The sequence below is a fragment of the Sminthopsis crassicaudata genome, chromosome 2 (assembly GCF_048593235.1).
Source record: "Sminthopsis crassicaudata isolate SCR6 chromosome 2, ASM4859323v1, whole genome shotgun sequence".
NCBI lineage: Eukaryota > Metazoa > Chordata > Mammalia > Dasyuromorphia > Dasyuridae > Sminthopsis > Sminthopsis crassicaudata.
In genome coordinates this window covers 669,379,992-669,400,245 of record NC_133618.1, presented here as the reverse complement: position 1 = coordinate 669,400,245, position 20,254 = coordinate 669,379,992, and the positions used below count along the sequence as shown (strand labels likewise).

Below are 20,254 nucleotides of genomic sequence, written 5' to 3'. Positions count from 1 at the left end.
CTGGGCAAATCACTTAACACCAATTGCCTCAGCAAAAGTTAAAAAAAAATGTTGCTACTTTTCCCATTCAAAAATAGTTTTTATATTGTATATTTTGGTATATTAGAGAAGGTACAAGTGTTCAGGAAAGAACTGACAACAATTAGCACTTTTTTGACTTGGCAGAGTCAAAGCTATCTTCACCCTCCAATACAAATCAAGATCTACCACCAGATAATAATTGTACTGTGACAATGTTGTAACATTGACATACGAGCTTTCAAGGGAAAATGTTTAGAAAACTTGGCAAAGAAAGATATTTCATCTGTACGTCTTAGTGAGAATGGGACTTCAATAGCAATATTTCTGGCAATGCATTGCAATGAAAATATAATCCTTAGGATCTCCCTCTACTATCTGATAATAAAAATCTCTTTCTTTCTTAGGGTTTGAGATATGAACTGACACTAGAATCTCTAAAGGAATATTGAGTGATTTAAAGAAGAAAATAAAAATCTCTCTTAGGGCAGGGAGATGATTCAGACAGTCCTGGGCAATCAGTGATATACTATTTTATTTACCTTAGACACTGAGTTTACAAATCTAGCCCTGCAACAAACCAGAGAACTGCTACGAAGCAGAAGTATAAGGTGGATGGAACCTTCCAATGGCAAACCATTCCAAATATAAACATTTTGAAGGTAGGTATTTTTCTCTTTGTTTCCCTAAGTGCATAAACAAACACTCAAATAAATGGTTTTGTGACCTATTGGCTAGGTATGTTTTTTGCCAATAAGGCAAATGTCAATCCATTCCTATTTGCCTATTCTGGTGAATCCTTGTTCTTTAACATTTCAAAAATTTGCCATAGAGGTTCTATCCAGCCAAATATGCTAAGGTATTTCTGCAATTGCAAATATTCAATGTTTACTAAGTGTTTGTTGAATGAATATATAAATGGTCTCCTTTTCCTTTTAAATTTAGCAGTCTCCTATTTAGAATTTTCTCAATCTATTTCCTGTGCTTAATAGTTACAAAAGTTTACCTTTAACTAATTAAAAGAAAAAATAGTACAGTATTCCATGAGACAAATATTTTTATTTAAAAGTTGTTTTTTTTTTCAAGATCAAGATGCTGTTAAAGATTTGACATGTAATAGTTTAATATTATGAAACAGCTTGCCTTATTTTCAAAAACAAAAACAAAAAAAAAAAAAACAAAAACAAAAAAACTTCCCAATCTCCAACTTCCTTGGTTCCTTAATTAACTATTCACAAGTAATTTTTGCTTCAATAAGCAGGTAGCACCCTGAAATCCACTGTTTCAATGGCCGTTCTTTTTTCATAAAAAGTACTTCTCATTCGCAGAGTAGCCAATGGCCCCATGGAGAAAATGTGCTTAGAAATAGAATGCATCAGCATAGCAAAAAATACTAGAGATGTTCAGAATGGTATTTTTTCTTTCTTTTATAGATCTAATAACCTTTCAAGTAACTACAGTAGTTGGGCTACTCAAAGAAAAAGCTTTAAACTCTCTGAAATTTGTATCAACTGGGGAAAATAAATGCAACAAGGCAAATATTTATTGGCTATTCCATGGATATTTAACAGATCTGATGATTTTTTTTTTTTTTTTTATTACAAGTACTTTTTCCATTCCCCTACTTTCGTCCATTATTATGGATATTTTAGATACACCCTGAAGATAAAAAATGGGAGTTTTGAACAGAAGAGAGGAAGGAAATGGTATAATATTGAGGAGATTTAGCAACATTATCTGTGATTCTGACGTGATCCCTGACACTAGAGTGCAACTTTTCTAAACTAATTTTCTCCCAATATTGTTGTAAGTGTATCCATCATGGAACTCTTGGATCAGAATAATCAAAACCACATATGTCTCTAAGGACTATTTAGAGGCTCCACATAGAGCTGGGGATTTAGGGTATATTATTTAAGGAAACGTGCCCACAACAAATGGTCTAACAACCTTAGGACCCCCTTGGCTCTCTTCAAAGCTAAGCTCCTTCGTTACTTTCTACAGGAGGTTGTTCCAGGTTTCCTGCATCTTTGGATCTTCCCCACAAAAATAAAGGGTATTGTTTTTTTATACACACACACACACACATATATATATATATATATATATATATATATATATATATATATATATATATATATATATATATATATATATATATATATATATATATTTATATATAGTTTAATTTTGTCTTTATGTCCCTAGTACCCCAGTGATTAATCCATTCAAGAAATTAAAAAATATATATTTAAAAGGCATTTGACTAGAATTTTATAACTTAAACTCCGTGTCCCAAGCAACTTTACAAAGTGAAAAATGACAAAAAAAAAAGAAAAAGAAAAAAAAGAAAAAAAAAAAAGAAACAGAAATTATATATGGACTTCCTCAGTGGGAGTTTCCTAAACTAATGAAATCATAACAACAATATAGAAAATAATGACATTAAAGAAAACCAAGTGATAATAAATGAGAACATGAGTGTTTGCATAAGTATCCACAAAATGTCAAAAAGTCTAGAGGTCAGAGCATGTTGAACAGATATTCTTTGGGCAACAGATAGAATAATATAGATAAGAATCACCAGTGAGCTGAAGGTTTGTTGTAAATAGTCATATTCATAAAATAAGAAATCCATAAAAATACTGTAGCATTATATTGTTCACATTAAATACTAAAGCCCATTCTACATGATAGGCAGGGAGACAGTATGATTCTGAAGTTAGAGGAATCTTAAAATAAAGGCTTTTAACTGTTTACAAGTCACTCTACCTCTAACTACCTCAATTTCTTCATCTATAGATTGAGAGACTTAGATTCCATAGTCTCTAAAGACCCTTCCAGCTATTTAGATCTAGAATTTTTTTCTTTTATTTGCTCACTTAATAGTATCACTTTTCCTTGTTTTTGTCTTTGTACTGTTGACAATTTTGAGATTTAAAAACATAACATAATTGCAGGATTAACAGGGAAAAGAACCTATATGTGCAAAAATGTTTGTAGCAGCTTTTTTTGTAGTGGCAAGGAATTTGAAATTGCATAGATGCCATCAGTTGGAGAATGGCTAAATAATTATATATGAATGTGATAGAATATTATTGTTCTATAAGAAATGATGAGCAGGCCAATTTCAGAAAAGTCTAGGAAGACTTACATGAACTGATGATGAATAAAGTGAAACCAAGAGAATATTGTACATAGTAACAAGATTATATAATCATCAGCTTCTCAACAATACAGTGATTCAGGAAAGTTTCAATAGATTCAGGATGGAAAATTCCATCTGCATCCAGAGAAAGAACTATGAAGACTGAATGTGGATTAAAGCATAGCATTTTTAAATTTGTTTATTTTTTTTCTTTCTCATGTTTTTCTCCCCTTATTTTTCTGACACAACATGATAAATATGGAAATATTTTTAATATGTATAACATATATCAAATTACTTGCTGCCTTGGGGAGGGAAGGGAGGAGAGGATAACAATTTAGAACATGTAACCTTACAAGAATGATGTTGAAAATTATCTTTACATGTATTTAGAAAAATAAAATACTATTGAAAAAATAATTGCACAATATCATTTTCTCTATCAGTAAGATTAGAAATACAGATACTAATAGAAGATTGCACATTACATGTATGTGCATTTTGAAGTGGAATATTGATAGTGGCTGTCATTATTATAAGGGAGGAAGTTCCCCTCCCTATTTCAATTGATATAGGTCCAGAAAGTCCAGAATTTAATCACTATGTATAAAGCATGTTTTAAGAAGTTTTCCTATAGCTCTACAATGTGTCCTAACAGCTAATTCAGGTCTATCAATCTATTGTTAATGTGACACACATCAATGAGGGTGTATGAGTAGTGGGAAGAAATAAAGTCACTTATACTTTTACCTCTAGGACCTAAGCTTGTGTGAATCTTAATTCAAAGTGGGAATGAGAAATAGTTTAAAGAAGGTCAACATGTTATTTATTTTAATATTAACATATCAAGAAAGAAAACCTTGTCATGTTGAATCAGATGAATGACACATATAGACCAGTATCATTTTTCTAAGGCCCACTGAAAATAAGTAAAGTTGTCAAGCTAATTGTGAGTACATACTCAATTAATCTAAAAAAAAATACGATATATGCCCACAAATTGCAGGTCACCCTCAATAGTCCATCTAATATGGATTTGAATCAACAAACTTATATCTTCAATTTTAAGCTTTGGAGTAGAATCATCCTATAAATTATACAACTATAAAAGATGAAGAAAAATTGAATTTGAGGGATTAAGGAAGAAATACATAATCGATTTTAAGCTTTGACTTTAATATATTAATATCTGTGATTTTATCCCTGTGCTGTATTCCCTCAATTACAAGAGCTACAACTTGTCTCTGCACATCAAGAAAGCATGTTATCCATGCCCTCTATTAGTGTTCTATCAGATGTCTACCCAGGATCATGGCGACTTTCTTCATTTACTCTTGAATAGATAATATATAGCTCATTTTCAGGGATCCATCTGCTAAGCTCAATACATTTTTTTTTAAATAAAAGTCTACACATCTTAATTTTTTTTCTTTCACGATTCCTAGTTTATAATGATTTTTAGCCTAGTGCAACCACATTGAATGTTTCTAATAGCCTTGGGGTATTCAATTCTTCAGAGATTATGTCATAGAGGACTTGTAGCATATAATATATTAGTGCTAAAATGATATCTTATTTAAGGGGAAAATATGGATCATTAAAATAATTAATTTAAAAATTAAATATGATCAGCAATAATATACTATATAATATTAATAAAGTAATTAGATAATTTTGACAACTAGGATGTTGAATTATGGGTATTGATTTTGTTTATGTTTGGGAATACAATTTTTGGAAGTAATACTTAAATTCATTTGACTGACTGAAGCCTCCTTGTTTAAATCATTGAGAAAAAAAAAATATTCAATTTAGAGGCGTTCTTCATAATCAATGTTTCCATGATTGCATAAAAATGGACAACAGGTTTCATATTCTTCATGTTACCATTTCTATTACCATGAAAAATCAGAGCAATGGTGAATTCTTCATGTTCATGATTTCACCGTGACCCTGGCTATTAGTGAAAGAATCAAGGAGCTTAAGATCAAAAATACAATCACATTCAGAGCTACAGGATAGACATGGTAGATTTGAGAAAAAGATGCCCATTTCAATTTATTTTAAAAATAAGTGTTTTAGCTCTTTTGTATCAAAAGCATAACTCCATTGATGATAAACAAAACATGGTACAAATAATGAAATCCATAGTTATTTTAGTTTTTATGTAAAGGACCCAACTTGCAATGATTTGGTTCTAAAAAGGTCTTTACTTTTTAATCCTTGTTAAATCATCAGCACTCTCATCTAATATATGTAGATTATATCTACATAGTATATACTTAATAAATGCTTTATATGTATATACATATACATATCTCTATATAGTGATTTAATGAAGTCCATTAAACATACAATTTCATTTGCTTTTTCCAACAGCCCTGTGAGATTATATATATATGTATATATATGCATATATATGTATATATAATTATAATTCTTACTTTACAGATGAGGAAATTGAGGCACAAATAGCTTAAATGATTTTCTAATCATCCCATGTATACTAATGATCAGAAGTGAGTTGTAATCTAGTTTAGTGTTCTTTTCCAATATATTCAGTTACCTTTGTATAAGCAGGATATGTCTTATTTCTCTTTACCCAAAACACATATGTTCCAATATTACATTTTAAAAGACAATCTCATTTTGAATATTTTTGTTTGATTGTTTATTTGCCTTCATTACAGCAGTTAGAGTTTGGCTGTTCTATTTTCCTGGTGCTCAAATGAGGATGAAACAGAATAAAAGTATGCTTTAGTCATTTGCATTATTTTTTATTTTTAAAAAAAGAAATAAGTTTAGCTACTGGAGTTGTTTCTTAGAATCATTTTCTATTTCCATTTGGCAGGTTATAGGAGAACCCCTGGCAGAAGCAAAAATGAAAATAAGAAAATTCTAATGGGTGAGGTGTTCCAGCTGTTAAGACAGCACCATCATTCAAGGAGAACTTCTTCAAAGTCCCAAAACAAACACTTCAGTATGATTTTCCCTATCCAAAAATTGGGATCAAATCCAATAACAACTTTTAAAGCCAATGGATGCCCCAGCATTATAAAATTTTAAAAAGAGAAGAAAAAATAATAAAGACATGCTAGAGGAGAAGTGCCAAATTGTAGAGGCTGAATGGACCCCCAAACAATAGTGAGCAGCTCAGCTATTATTCAAGCAGGTGGCGCATTATTATTCTTTCAGATTGATACCTCTGCTTATTATCCCCTTGACTGCACACAAAACACAGTAATTTGAATCTAATAATGCCTGTAAAAACTTCCATTAATAACAAAAATTGTTATTAAAACATTAAACTACATTATCTATGGCCTGTGATAATGGATTTTTCATAATTGATAAACTGAGTTACTATTCTCAGGTACACCAGAACAAGTCATTGAAAAAAAATAAAGATTTCATGTCTTAGTTGTCAGGATTAGGAAACGATTTGTTAGGAAGAACTTGATTCCCCTGGCACAAGGAACAGTAAGACTCCAAAGAGAATGGCAATCAGTAAAAAGAGGCAGATTTGAGGCTTTATCATTTAATGGCAATGAAGGTCTAATAGTTAGCAAGAAAATGAGAAATCTAACATTGGGATTAGGTTACGCAAACTATCATGAAGAGTTTTATTTGGTGTAATATAAGGGGAAGGCAGTCGAAAAGTTATCACGCATGGAGTCAGGAAAATGAATTTTCCTGAATTCAAATTTAGCCTCAGACACTTGCTATCCGCACAAGTCATTTAACCCTGTTAATTAAATTTTCTGATATGTAGAATGAGCTGGAGAAGGAAATGGGAAAACCACTCCAATATCTTTGTCAAGAAAAGGGGCTTGTGAAGAGTCACACATGAATGGAATAATTGAACAACAATGAATTTTGTCTAAAAGAAATGGACCTAGTAATCCCAGTTCCACAACTAAATTAGGTCTGTTGATCTAGGATTTGAAAAACTTGGATGTCAAAGACCATCTGGTTCCAATTCTTCATTTTTTAGATTAAGAAACTGAAACCCAGAAACTAAAGTAACTGTGTGGTTGATATGATGAGTAGGATTTGAAACCAGGATCTCTGACTGTACTCAGAACTCTTTATCCTATATCCTGTGAGTTGGTAACCTAATAGATGGATTGTGAAAGAGAAAAAGAACTAGGTTCAAGAATGTGATATCCCAGCCTTGAATTCAGGAGGACCCGAGTTCAAATTTGATCTCAGACACTTAACACTTCCTAGTTGTGTGACCCTGGGCAAGTCACTTAACCCCAGCCTCAAAAAAAAAAAAAAAAAAAAAAAAAAATGAATGTGATATCCCATCTTGGCTGCATTTCCTACATAGCCATGTGATTTGGGTCATCAGTTTACCTCTATGGGTTTGTTTCCTCATTGTTTATATGTTGGAGGCTGGACTACATAATATCTAAAGTCCAATTTACTTGTAAAACTTTAATTCTGTTCTCTGATACAGAATGGTAATGAAAAAAGAATTGCATTATTTGGCAACAAAAAAATAGTATTTAAATCTTTTTTCGTCCATTTTATGACTTTGATAAGTCATTTCCATTTATAATCACAATTCAATTTTGCCTCTAATACATACATCCTTACAGTAATAAGGAGGCTTTTTGCTCTAAATTTAAGATCCAATGAAATGAAAATTTTGTTTAGACATGGCCTTAAAAGGGCGATATCAGAACACTTCTAAACATTTCCATGAGAAAAACAAAGAATATAGCAAAAAAATGGTCACAAGGCTTGCTTATTTGTTCTTCCATCATGATATAATTTTCAGAGAACAGGAAAATAGTCCTTTTTTCCATTGTCTCTCAGCATTTGGCATATAGTAGGTATTTAGACTGCACATGTTTAAAGTAGAAGGGACAGTCTGTTTAATTATTTCTTCATATTTGATAAAAAAATTTTTTCTTCAATAGCTTAGATAAGTGGTTTTCAAATTTTTTCCTGCTAAGGGACTCCTTTGGACTATTTCCCATATTGCATATTCTACAAAATACAGATGGACTTTATTAGCAATTTTGAAATCCTAAGAAAAATGTTGTAAAATCAATACTCACTTGGTATTTAAGAAAACCCAGATGAAAATAACGTATGAAAGTGAATGAAGAAATATCAAACAATGAAATAGATACATAAGAAAGTAAACAAATGAGTAAAAAGAGAAATATATAAACAGATGAATGGATAAATGAGTGGTTAGATGATAAATGCACAGATCACTGAGTATTTACTCAGTGACAGATAGATAGAGCAGCACAAATTGTTCCAAATTTCAATTATTCTTCTTTATAGTTAGGTGCCATATTTGAGGAAGGATTTTGGTAAGCTGGAGAATGCCAAGAAGAGAGCAATTAAGTTGGTGAAGAAACTTAAATCAACGTCATATGAGGAGAAAGTGAAGGAACTTAGTGTGTTTCGCTTCAACAAGAGAAGATACAGATGGGGAAAAACAGCTGTCTTCAAGTAGGTAAGGAGGTATCTATCATCTGAAAGAGGGATTACCTTTGTATTCTATGGCTCATGAAGGTAAGATCAAGAATAAAGGAAAGAAGTAGAGATAGCACTATAGAAAAATTCAAAACTTCCTTAAGGGGAATCAGATTTCCCTCTTTGGATGTAATAAGGCAAAGGATACTTATGAGATACATTATAAAAGGAATATTTTGCTCATTCTCTTTTAGCAATAAGCTAGACTCAGAAATCCCTTTTTGTTCTAAGATTATGTGATTAAATTACATTTTCCCATAATGCACACTTACTTAATGACAATGTCATCCAGTAAATGTCTATTACCATCCCTTTGAAAGTTAAACTTTTAAAAAAATTATTTAGTGAAATTTTCTCAATGGCATAGATATTTATATACTCAATGCCTAGTTTTTATATAGTAGTTTAAAGTTAACTAAGCATTTTATAATAATATATTTATATTTATAAATATTATTTCATTTTCTACTCATAAAAATTCTGAGGTGCTATTATTATTCCCATTTCATGGTTGAGGCAATTGAGGTAGGCAAATGTTAAATGACTTCTTGGGGGTCAGCAAAACTAGTAAGCAAATGAGGCTGGGTTTGAAGAAAAAGTCAGTTTACATGTTTGTAATTAAAAGGCTGATATTCATTCAGCCCTGGAAAGCAAGACATTGATGACAAAATAGGCAAATTCTTATGTGTAGGATTTGTTTGAAGATTTATTAAGTGAACTGTAGGTATTTAATATATGTATGGTTGAATCCAATTACAAAAACAAAGAAGGGAGAGGTCCCACTGAACCTCAAACAATTACTAGTAATTGTGTCTCCACGTTGAATATGCTTTTTTTCAGTCAAAATGTATATTAAAATAATTCCAAGAGTAATTTATGATAATAAATGTAATCTGCCATAATTCTAAAAGACTTTCATGTCCATGAATATTTTTCAACATGAGGCAAATCATTAGGAATAAATCAAATAACTATCTTAATAGACAAATGGATCTAGCTTCCTGGAGAAACAATAATAAAAACAAAGATGGAAAATAAGATAAATAAATCACAGAAACGAGTACAGTATAAAGTCATATATATTTTTACATTGTACATAATTAGCCTCTTGTGTTCTGAGTGTTATTCATCATCCTCTGAGAAGGAATTTGTTCAGGATGGTAAAAGATAGGATATATGATACCTGTTATAGCCCTCATTATATTTACATAAGGAATTTACATTCAGATATTTTCATTAGGCATAAATAGTTTGGCAAATGTTTTTGTTCAAATAGCATATATTATTTTAATGGAATAAGACACAATTAAGAATCTTAGAGTCTACATTGTTTTCTTTTACAAGTTATTGACTTGGCTCCCCAAATGATGTTTTTTAAGATAGACATATCTTCCCATATCCCCAGAGACTCTATTACTAAGCACTCTGCAAGCAAAAGGAAATGAGAGTCGAATGAAAATTACCTTAATCACCAAATCAAATTTCTGGTAGAAATCCCTGTTTACAGGCTGCAGGAGGCTGAGCTCTGCAGTCCTTGGATGCATATGGAAATACTGGGGATAATCTTCAGGAGTCCCTGCAGAAAAGACATTGAGAGGTGAACATATAATTGATCAAAATCAGTAATATCAGAATCAGATTTACCTTTTGATTTCATTCATTAACTACTTGAAAAGTAAAATCAAGATGGCCTTAGTAAATCAAATTTAGAAAACAAAGAAGCCTGGAGAAACCTACATCATGGGCAGCTCATCACCTTAAGTGCAAAATGCCAAAGTAAACTTTTTTTGGTGGTGTTTTTTGCTTTACTTTTTGTTAATATTATTGCAATGAAGACGTGAGTTTGATACATATTCTCACATGAATCTGAAGATTTACCAGAAGAATTAAGTGTTAAGAGGCTCAATATGTCTTCATTGTATGAAGTTCTGTATGGCAGAGGAGAAATGTCCTGACTCTGGAGGCAGGGTTCAAACCCTCCACTTAATATTTATTGTCTATTGGAAAAATTATCTGTCTGTCTGATCTATCTATCTATCTATCTATCTATCTATTTATCTGTCTATATGGAGGAGGTTAGATTTGATGGCATCTGAGAACCCTTCCAAGTCTAAGATCTATGATCCTATGGTAATAGTTTATGGATAGATTTCTCCTATCTATAAGTCAATCAGGCTATGTATTTGGGGTTATCTCTCTCCTCTCCTCTCTTCTTTTCCCTTTTCTTCTCTTTTTCTCCATTTTTATTTCTCACACATACAGGCAGTCCAAGATGATTGCACCCTCAGCAGTTTTCTAAGACTGCATGTTACAGCAAGAGTGCTGACCACCATAACTAGTGGACCACTGCCCAAGAAATCAAAAGATGAATCTCACTTCCCTGCATTTTAGATAAATAGAAGCCAAATCTCTTTTTATAAAATGAGGTAAGATGGCTGAATTTGGGGCAACTCCAGCCTAGTGACAAACCTTCCTGCTACCCTGAATGCCAGGACTGCCATATTTATTCTGGACATTCAAGGGAAAATCAATTTGGACTTCCCTTCCTTGAGAATTAAATTGGCATGATACCACAAATCAGAAGTTGTTTTTGCTCCATGAAGAATAAAAAAAAAAAAAGTCTTTCTTGTTGAAGTCATTAGCAGCATGTAACTAAGACAGATTGTGGCTTCTTACATATTCCACAATGTCCAAAGCCAGAGAATAACCATAAATTAACCTGTTTCCCAGGTAACCAGAAGGGTTTTCTAGCCTCTTGGAGGGAAGCCAGTTTGTAATTAAAAATTTCGGGAAAGAAGTTTTAGAGTCCTCCTGAAGGAGAGAAGAGTTTGCGGTCCCTTTTGGTTGATTAACTTTTTCAGGACGTTTATTAGCTGTGAATTTCTAATGTTTTACTTGTAAAGACACATGGTTAATGCTAATTATAGTCAGCTTATTTTGATTTTATACAGGTCACCCCATTGGACACACAGTTTCTGTAGGATTAGAAATATTTGTCAATAAATTGTTTAAAAAAAATCTGCTCTCTTCTGCTGTATTCCAGGACAGCTATTGTGCAAACAGTGATCTGAGATTTAAGAAGAGTCTGATAGAAGACAGAGTCATAGGATAGATTAAGCATGGTGCCCCAAGAATCAGAAAGAACTGAGCTTAATTCTGTTTCAGATATTGACTAGCCATATGGCATTGGGCAAGTCTTTGAGCTTTTTTCAGTTTCTATTTCCTTATCTGTAAAAAGAGAATAATAATAGCATGTTTCATAGAGTTGTAAATAGGAAAAGAGATTATATCTGCAAAGTACCTTGTAAACAGAGCACTATATAAATACTAGCTCTTATTATAATAAGAATTATAATCTTATATATTATTATATATAACACTATATATTATTCTATTATTATTATAAGAAGAATTATAATAATATATATTATTGTATATTATATATTACTATATTCTTATAAGAATATTATATATCATTATATAATATTCTTATAATAAGAGTAATAATTAGAATAAAACAATATAATAAAATTATTCCATTTTATCAGCATTTTATTCAATTCTGCTCAACAATTATTTAATAAACAATTACTATAGATTCAGAGGTGGGTTAAAAAAGATAGAAGTCAAACCATTTTGATTTATTCTATTTTGCCTATTAAAAATGTCAAGTCTTTCTATTATGGATAATAAGACTTCTCATGGACAGGATTAGTGATTGTATATATCTTTGGGCCACTCTTAGCACTCACATAGGTCCTTGAATCTGCAAAATTATTTGGGTAGTGATAAATCATATGATACATAATCTATTTTTATCATTTCCCTTCTGCAGTCTATTAATAATGTCAAGGAAAGTTTAGTAGTTTAATTGACACAAAAGCTATTGTGAATTAATTCTAAATTCTTTGTGAAATATTTGTGTGACCAAAAGATGAATATAGTTTCTACAATTGAGATTCCCATAAAATACATTAAAAAAAAAGAATGAGATGATTGTTTACCTCACATATGTCAACATTAAGTTTCTGTTATGGCCTCTGCACACAGTAATATGACTCATGAATATTTTTAATTTAACTTTTAAAATTAATTTTATTATAATTTTTATTATACTTTTTCTGTTATTACACAGCTACAAAGCTTCTTCTTATTTGAAAAGCTTAGATTTCTATTAGAATATGACTGAAAAGTGTGTCGTATATGTACTTATAAGATTTCCTCATTCGATCAGAGGATAATGGCAAGCTTTTTTGTCAAGAGGGACAGGACTTGGTAACTGCATGGATGGATAGATGGATGAATAGATAAGATAAGTTTGTTCTATTTTAGATTAGCATACATTGTTGTAAAATTAGCACCTATACTCACAAAGAAGAAATGATTGTTTCTATTTAATTCATGTTTATTGAAATTTGTCCCAAAATGGTATTCTCTGGAAAGTCTCCTACTTGCCTGTTCACTAGTCAGGTTGTTATAGACAAGATTCTAGTTCTGGTGTGAAGTAATCTTCATGGTCTCTAATACATCTTTCACCTCTGTGATCTACACCCAGTTTCCATAAGTATATAACTTATAATACATTATTGTTAGCTTTTATCTGAGCAGAATGGCTCCCATGGTACAATATTTTTAGCAAGAGTGCTAAATTCAAGTGCAGATTTGCACTGGCCCTCTCACCTTTTATCAATTGCAAGCAATGACTAATAAACATTTGGAGAAGTGCATTCAATCACTGGGGAACGTTGATGGATTATCCATTATATTGCAGGGGATAGCACTCAATATTACCAACAGCGTGAAAAATACACGTGGTCTTAATGTACTCCTTAGAACACTAAAGAAAGGCAGATGAAAAGGCTTTTAAAGAAAAATGTGACTGAGGCTAAATGATATTTCAGTGGCACTTGTAAATGCCATAGACTAGTTATCAGGATTCAAATCTCGTCTCCTAGAAGGTTCCTTTCACTAATCCAATCACTCTGTGCAGGAACTCTCTATATTCCTTTTAAACTGAGGAAATGTAAGGGATATAAAGAGACAAGAGCCTCCCAAGTACATAATGGTAACCACTAAGATCTATAGGAATTATGCTCCAACTTTCTACTCAATCTGTCCAGAATAGGCAGATAGCAGCCGCTGCAGTCACTAGGACTTGACAAAGTTTCCTGCCCTATAAGCACGCTGAATCCATGCTCCTAAACCTTGACATTTCCCCCCTCAGTTCAAAAAATGTCTATTCTTCCATCTCCTCAATTGCTTCATTCTACCTAATCTTTCGTTGCTTTCACATGAAATCTTGACAGGTGTCCTCATCTGTAAAACAGGTAAACAAATAATATCTATCTTATAGGTCTTTGTGAAGATCAAATGCAAAAACACATGTAAAGGGCTTAGTAAAATTTAAAGTCATATATATATATATATATATGAATATGGTTGACAATTTTGTTATCATTATTGCTATTACTACTACTTCTACTACTGTTTCTATTACTGCTCCTCCTCCTCCTCTTCTTCCTCCTCTACTACTACTACTACTACTACTACTACTACTACTACTACCTCTAGTTCCTCCAAATCTTCCTCCATCATTTTTCTGTTCTACTACTCCTGAGATTCTGATCATTGCTTGAGAAAATATGGTCTAGTATAAATGTGGGTTATCTAATCTTAAATGGATCCTTATGGTTGTTACAGCAATCTTTTTTTTTTTTTTTTTTTTCCTGCCCTAGTTACTTCTCATACTTCCCACAGCACTTATTGTACCACTCTTTCCCATGTGCCAAGTCCAAAATAAATATTATCATCTTCTATTTTAGTAAGAAAAGTGAAGTTTTTTTAAGTTTCCTTATCTCCATCCATCCATCACCTCAATATTTCTCTAGTTATCTGTCTCCCCATTTTGCCAGACTATAAGATAGGGGAAGATTATTGTTCTTGCATTATTATTACTTCTGTTTGAACTTAACCTCATCCCCTGTGTTGTTCTCTGACTCAGCCTCATCCATTATTCCATTTTTTTATCTCTCATCTTCTGATTTTCCATAAGTAATAGCTTCTTTTCTGCTCCCTCTAAAAATTGTCAGTTTCTCTGTCTTTAGAAAGCCTTCTTTTGTCCTTTCCAGATAACATTCTATATCTCTTCTGATTATCACTTCCAAACACCTTCCTGCTTCCACTCACTTTCATTCCTTTCACTTCTCAACTTTGAAATCTGATAAAAACTTTTTCTCAGGGTTGTTAGGAAGAACCGTGATAGGATTAATTCTGCCATCCTTCCCAGAAGAGTTGTGTTAATTTACTCCACAACAGTTCCAATAAGCATTCCTTACAGCTTCTCAGAACAAACTCCTCTTTCATGGATAATAAATTCTAATATGTATTGTATTTCCCTATTAAAATATAAACTCCTTAAGGGAAGGGACTTTTTTTGTTTTATATTTTTCTAATGTGTGGCTACATGTATATATATATAGATAGATAGATATAGATAGATAGATAGACAGATAGATATGTAGATAGATATCTATATCTATATCTATAGATATATATCTACATATATATACATCTATATCTATATCTATCTATCTATCTATCTATCTATCTATCTATCTATCTATCTATCTATCTATAGATATAGATAGATAGATAGATATATGTTGTCCATATGGACTTGTTCAAATATGAATCAAAGAAAGGTATAAATAGAAATCTATTTCACTCCTCTCCAAGGGAAACTTTGATTCCTTCTTAGAGAGAAGCCAGATACTGACATCTGAAAACTCTGCTCTTCTAAGAGAGGGATACTGAAGTAGAATTATCTTAATCTGTTCTTATCCTTCTAATTCCCTTTCCACCAAATTTCTTTCCTAGGAACTATTTCTTTAAAAGGAAGGGGTACTCTAAACTTATATCTAAAGGCTTGACCTTTTCTCATCAAATTCTTGTTACAGAAAAGAACATCATGAATAGTGAAAAGTTAGTAAAACTGTTAATCCCAAAACCAAACAGATATCAGAAGTCATACAAATTTGAATGAACCAAATAACACTGAGATTGCCTGAGCTTATCTACTGCAAAGAGATATCTCTGCTCATCAGAGAAGGAAAATCTTTGATTTCACCCAAGATGTTAGGATCATGTTAAGACCTTGATTCTTTTATATGACTGATGCTCCCCTCTCTTGAACTTAAATCTGTTTAGGTCTTCTCTCAAAGCAGAAAGCAAAAGTTGTATTCTCTATTAACTTTTTACCAATTCTACAATTATGGACTAGAGCCTCAATCCTATATAAATATACTAAGTTTGAAGCCCAGATTTTGTCTGTAGAAATTAGAATAATGTTGGAATATAGTAAGTGCTTAATATATTCTTTTTCATTTATTTATTATATTTAATATTCCCTGATGCCTCAATATTTTTCATTTATTATCCCTTTGTCCTGGATGTCTCTTTAGCTTCTGTGATATTTTTCTCTTCTTTCTCCTGTGTGTCTCACAATTTTCTCTGTTTACTTTATTTCAAAATTTCTTCTAAGGGTGGTTGCTCTTAAAGGTTCAATTGTGGGTGCTCTACATTTCCCCCCTTGAAATTTACATCTGTTTCCATGGGTACAATTATTCTCTTCATGCAGATGACTCCCAAATACAAATTAATGGGAAGGACAAAAATGACTGTTTAGGATAGGAATGAGAAAAGGCGATCATGGTAAGAAGTAGGATTTGAAATGAACCCTGAAAGAAATAGCCATTAGAATAGAAGAAGGTGAAAGGAAACTCATTTCCTGCAGGGGGCTATATGCTCAAAAGCACGGTGATAAAAGGGTATGGTGATAAAATGTAAAAGGGAAGAGAAAATAGGCTATGCTGAATGAAGCATGGGGGAATAACATGAAATTAGTCTATATAATAGAAAGGACTTGAAGTTACAAGCTGAGAGGTTTCTATTTCATCTCAGAGGTAGTAAGAAACCACAGAAACCATTTGAGCAGAAAGCATTTAAAAAGAGAGGATCAAACATATATTTTAGACATATCATTTGGGACCTTCTTAAGGGGATCATAAAAATGAGCCTTGAGTAAAGAAAACTAATGAGAAATATACTCCAAAAATTCATCTAAGAGGAGAAAAAGGCCTGAATTAGGCTGATGGTTAGATGAATGGAGAGATCATTCTTTGAACTATTTGTTCACCTTTATATTAGTAATCTCACTGAGAATCTCCAATATATCTCTACCATTTGTCCAAACACTACAAGCTATCCTACTGTTTTTCCATAGAGTTCATAATCACTTCCAGAAAAGAACGTTATAGATGTAGAAAAGCCAAGAAAGTAAAAAAAAAATCTGCATCATTTTCTGTATTGAATATCTCAGGTGTGAATAATTTAGTATATATTACCCAAGCAGTGTCTATGCAAGAAGACATCTTACTAGAAAAGTTTTTTTTACTCTTTAGAGCAAACAGAAAAATACTGTTGACTGAGTATTTCTTTGGAATAGATATACTAGGATAGCTCAAGACCCAGAGATTCAGTTCAAAATTCCCTCAAATCTATAATGTATTCTATAGCCTATAGAATATAGCCTAATCTGTAACCTATTCTATAACCTACCTATTTTATAACAAGAGGATTTGGTTTAGACTTTCATTTCATCATGGCCTGTCTATAGAATCAGCCTGTATCACAACTGATTTTAAATCTAATTTAGGATTACACATTGATAGATCCAAGAAGAAGCTCTCTTTCCTAGAATGTGGACAATGAACAAAGAACTTTACTAATAGTAGTTCAAGTTATCTTTTTATTGGAAAATACAGACTACAAAATAAACCTCTCAAAAGCAAACATAAAAAAGGAAAAAAAGCAAGCAAAAAAAATCTCAAGCTTCCAGAAAGAACAATATCAAGAATTCAGTTCCCCAAAGGCCAATATCACAAAAATTGCTGTAATAAAAATCAATATCAACTTTTTACTTGATGTTTTGAGGAATTTTTTATTCTTCACTTAATTTTTTTGTTATTTTGCAAATATGAATAGCCCATAATAGAGAAACAATTTAATTTGGTGTTATTCATTGTAATTTGTGATATTAATAGTAAACATAGACTGCGTTTAAATTGAATATAGTAGGTACACAAAAATCATAAATTGATTAAGTTAATAATATCTTCTCTATCTACCCAAGCAACATTCAAATCATTATATATAACCTGAAAATTCTTCACTAATGTATCTCCAGAACAGGCACTGAGAGCAATTTATCACTATCAATTTCATTATTTAACTGAGACACTTATACTCAAAAAAGTAAGTTGCAAAGTCACAACACAGTTAGATTGCATGCTAACTAAAAATAAACAGTAGCCTTGGTTTCTTTTATTGTTTTTGATTTATTTCTTCCAGTCATGCTCTAGCTCTTTGTGATCCTATTTGGCATTTTCTTGGCAAAGATAATGGAGTGATTTGCCATTTCTTTCTCTTATTCATTTTGCAGATGAGGAAACTGAAGCAAACATGGTTAGGTGACTTGCCCAAGGTCACACAATTAGATGCTGTCTGAGGCCATATTTAAACTCTGGTGTTCCTGCTTCCATGTTGGTTCTCTATCCAGTAAGCTTCCTAGCTTCCCTCTTTGAATATGTTCACCTGCTAAAAACTGGATTATGGAGTTTATATTATCAGTAAGGAAAACAAAATCAAACAAAAATTAGATATTATTCTCTGTTGTTTCTACTTGTTTAAAGAGTACATATAATTCTAGTATCTTCCAAATATTGTTACCTGGAGAAAAGCCCCAATTTAGCTCACCTTAGTCTTGGCTCTGATCTAAGAATAGTTCAAAAAAGTGGTATAATCTGATACTCATCAGGTATACTTTTGGGACAATTAGCATTCTCTTTATACAGATAGAAGAAGAAAGCTTGCATAAGATTCTGTAGATGCTAATATGCTCTGTGACTCCTATAAAGAAGCACATTCAATGAAATTAAGGACAATTATATCATGTGTTTTTCTAAAGCCTGCTATCAAAGTACACCAATCTGATCCGTTACTTAAAATTTGAATGCTTGTGATGCTGAGTGACAGAGAAAGGTGGGAGAGGAAGGGAGAGAGGAAAAAAAGAGACAGTGAGACAGAGACAGAGAGAGACAGGATCAGAGAGACAGACAGAGAGAGAAAGAGACAGAGAGACAGAGGCAGAGAGACATACATAGAGACAAAGAAAAACAGAGACAGAGAGAGGGAAACCCACAGAGAAACACAGACAAGACACACATAGAGAAAGACCTTTACAAAAAGTCTGTCTTAGGACACAGAGAAAACAATAGCTGAAGTGTACAATAAAATAGCATGAGTTTTGTTAAAATTGGAGTTAATTTAAATGTTTCCTTTAATAGCTTTTAGAAGGATTATCTAGAGCTGATCCCAGAGAAGGCTAAGGAATTTTTAGATTTTGAATTGATTTTATATATATATATATACACAAAATATGTATATATATATACAAATATATATATACATATGGAGAGAGAGAGAGAGAGAGAGAGAGAGAGAGAGAGAGAGAGAGAGAGAGAGAGATTACATTTTATCATTATTCTCCTTTATGTCTCCACTGTTATAAATGAACAGTTTATTGTGTTACATGGCAATCAAGAAATACTCTTGAAATTGATGTCTATCACTCTGCAAATGAATTAATTATTTTAATAAAGCTAAGATAGATCATGTGCAGGGAAAAAAAAACTTATTTTAAAAAAATGTCTCTCCCTTTTATCTCACCTCCATTTTTTCTTCCCATTTTTCCTTAGGCCCAATGCTACATAAAACTATAACAGGGCCACTCTGAATTTGATCTCCAATACTATTTTGAAGCTAGAGAAATTTTGAAATAGATACAAATGTCAAAAATGGTCTAGAAATATTCAGAAATGTTAAACAAAATCACAGATATTGAATTTTAGTTCTTCTCTCCATGGTTCAAGTGGCTTCTTTAAAAAAAAAAAAAAAAACTCTTATGTGATTGGATCAGCAGAATGATTTCAGAAAGATCTGAAGAAAATTACATAAACATAAACTTACATGCTAAGTGAAATGAGTAAAATCAAGAGAACATTGTACACAGCAACAACAAGATTATGTGATGATCAATTCTGATGCACAGGGCTCTTTTCAACAGCAAAGTGATTCAGGCCGATTCCAGTACCCTTGTGATGGAGAGAATCATTTGCATCCAGCAAGAGGATTGTGGGAACTGAGTGTGGATCACAACATAGAATTTTTACTTTCTGTTATTGCTGCTGTTTGTTTGTTTGCTTTTTTCTTTCTCATTTTGTTTCTTCCCATTTGATCTGATTTTTCTTGTGCAGCATGATGAATATGTAAATATGTTTAGAAGAATTTCATGTTTAACATATATTGGATTACTTGCTGACTAGGGGAGACGGGAGGGAGAAGGGAGGGAGAGAAATTTAGAATGCAAGGTTTTGCAAGAGTGACTATTGAAAACTATTTTGCATATATTTTGAAAATTTTAAAAATATTATTAAAAAAAAAGATCTTGTTATACTATGTCTGATTCCAGCC

At 32.0% G+C, this 20,254-nt stretch overlaps 1 protein-coding gene across 1 annotated transcript in view; it reads right to left on the bottom strand.

Annotated features, from left to right (window-relative positions):
• PCDH15 (protocadherin related 15) overlaps positions 1-20,254 on the bottom strand; it is a 2,229,510-nt gene that overhangs the window by 469,470 nt on the left and 1,739,786 nt on the right. The window contains exon 14 of the mRNA XM_074297067.1: positions 10,129-10,241. Within this exon, the coding sequence (XP_074153168.1) occupies positions 10,129-10,241 (113 nt within the window). The remainder of the gene's footprint in view (positions 1-10,128; positions 10,242-20,254) is intronic.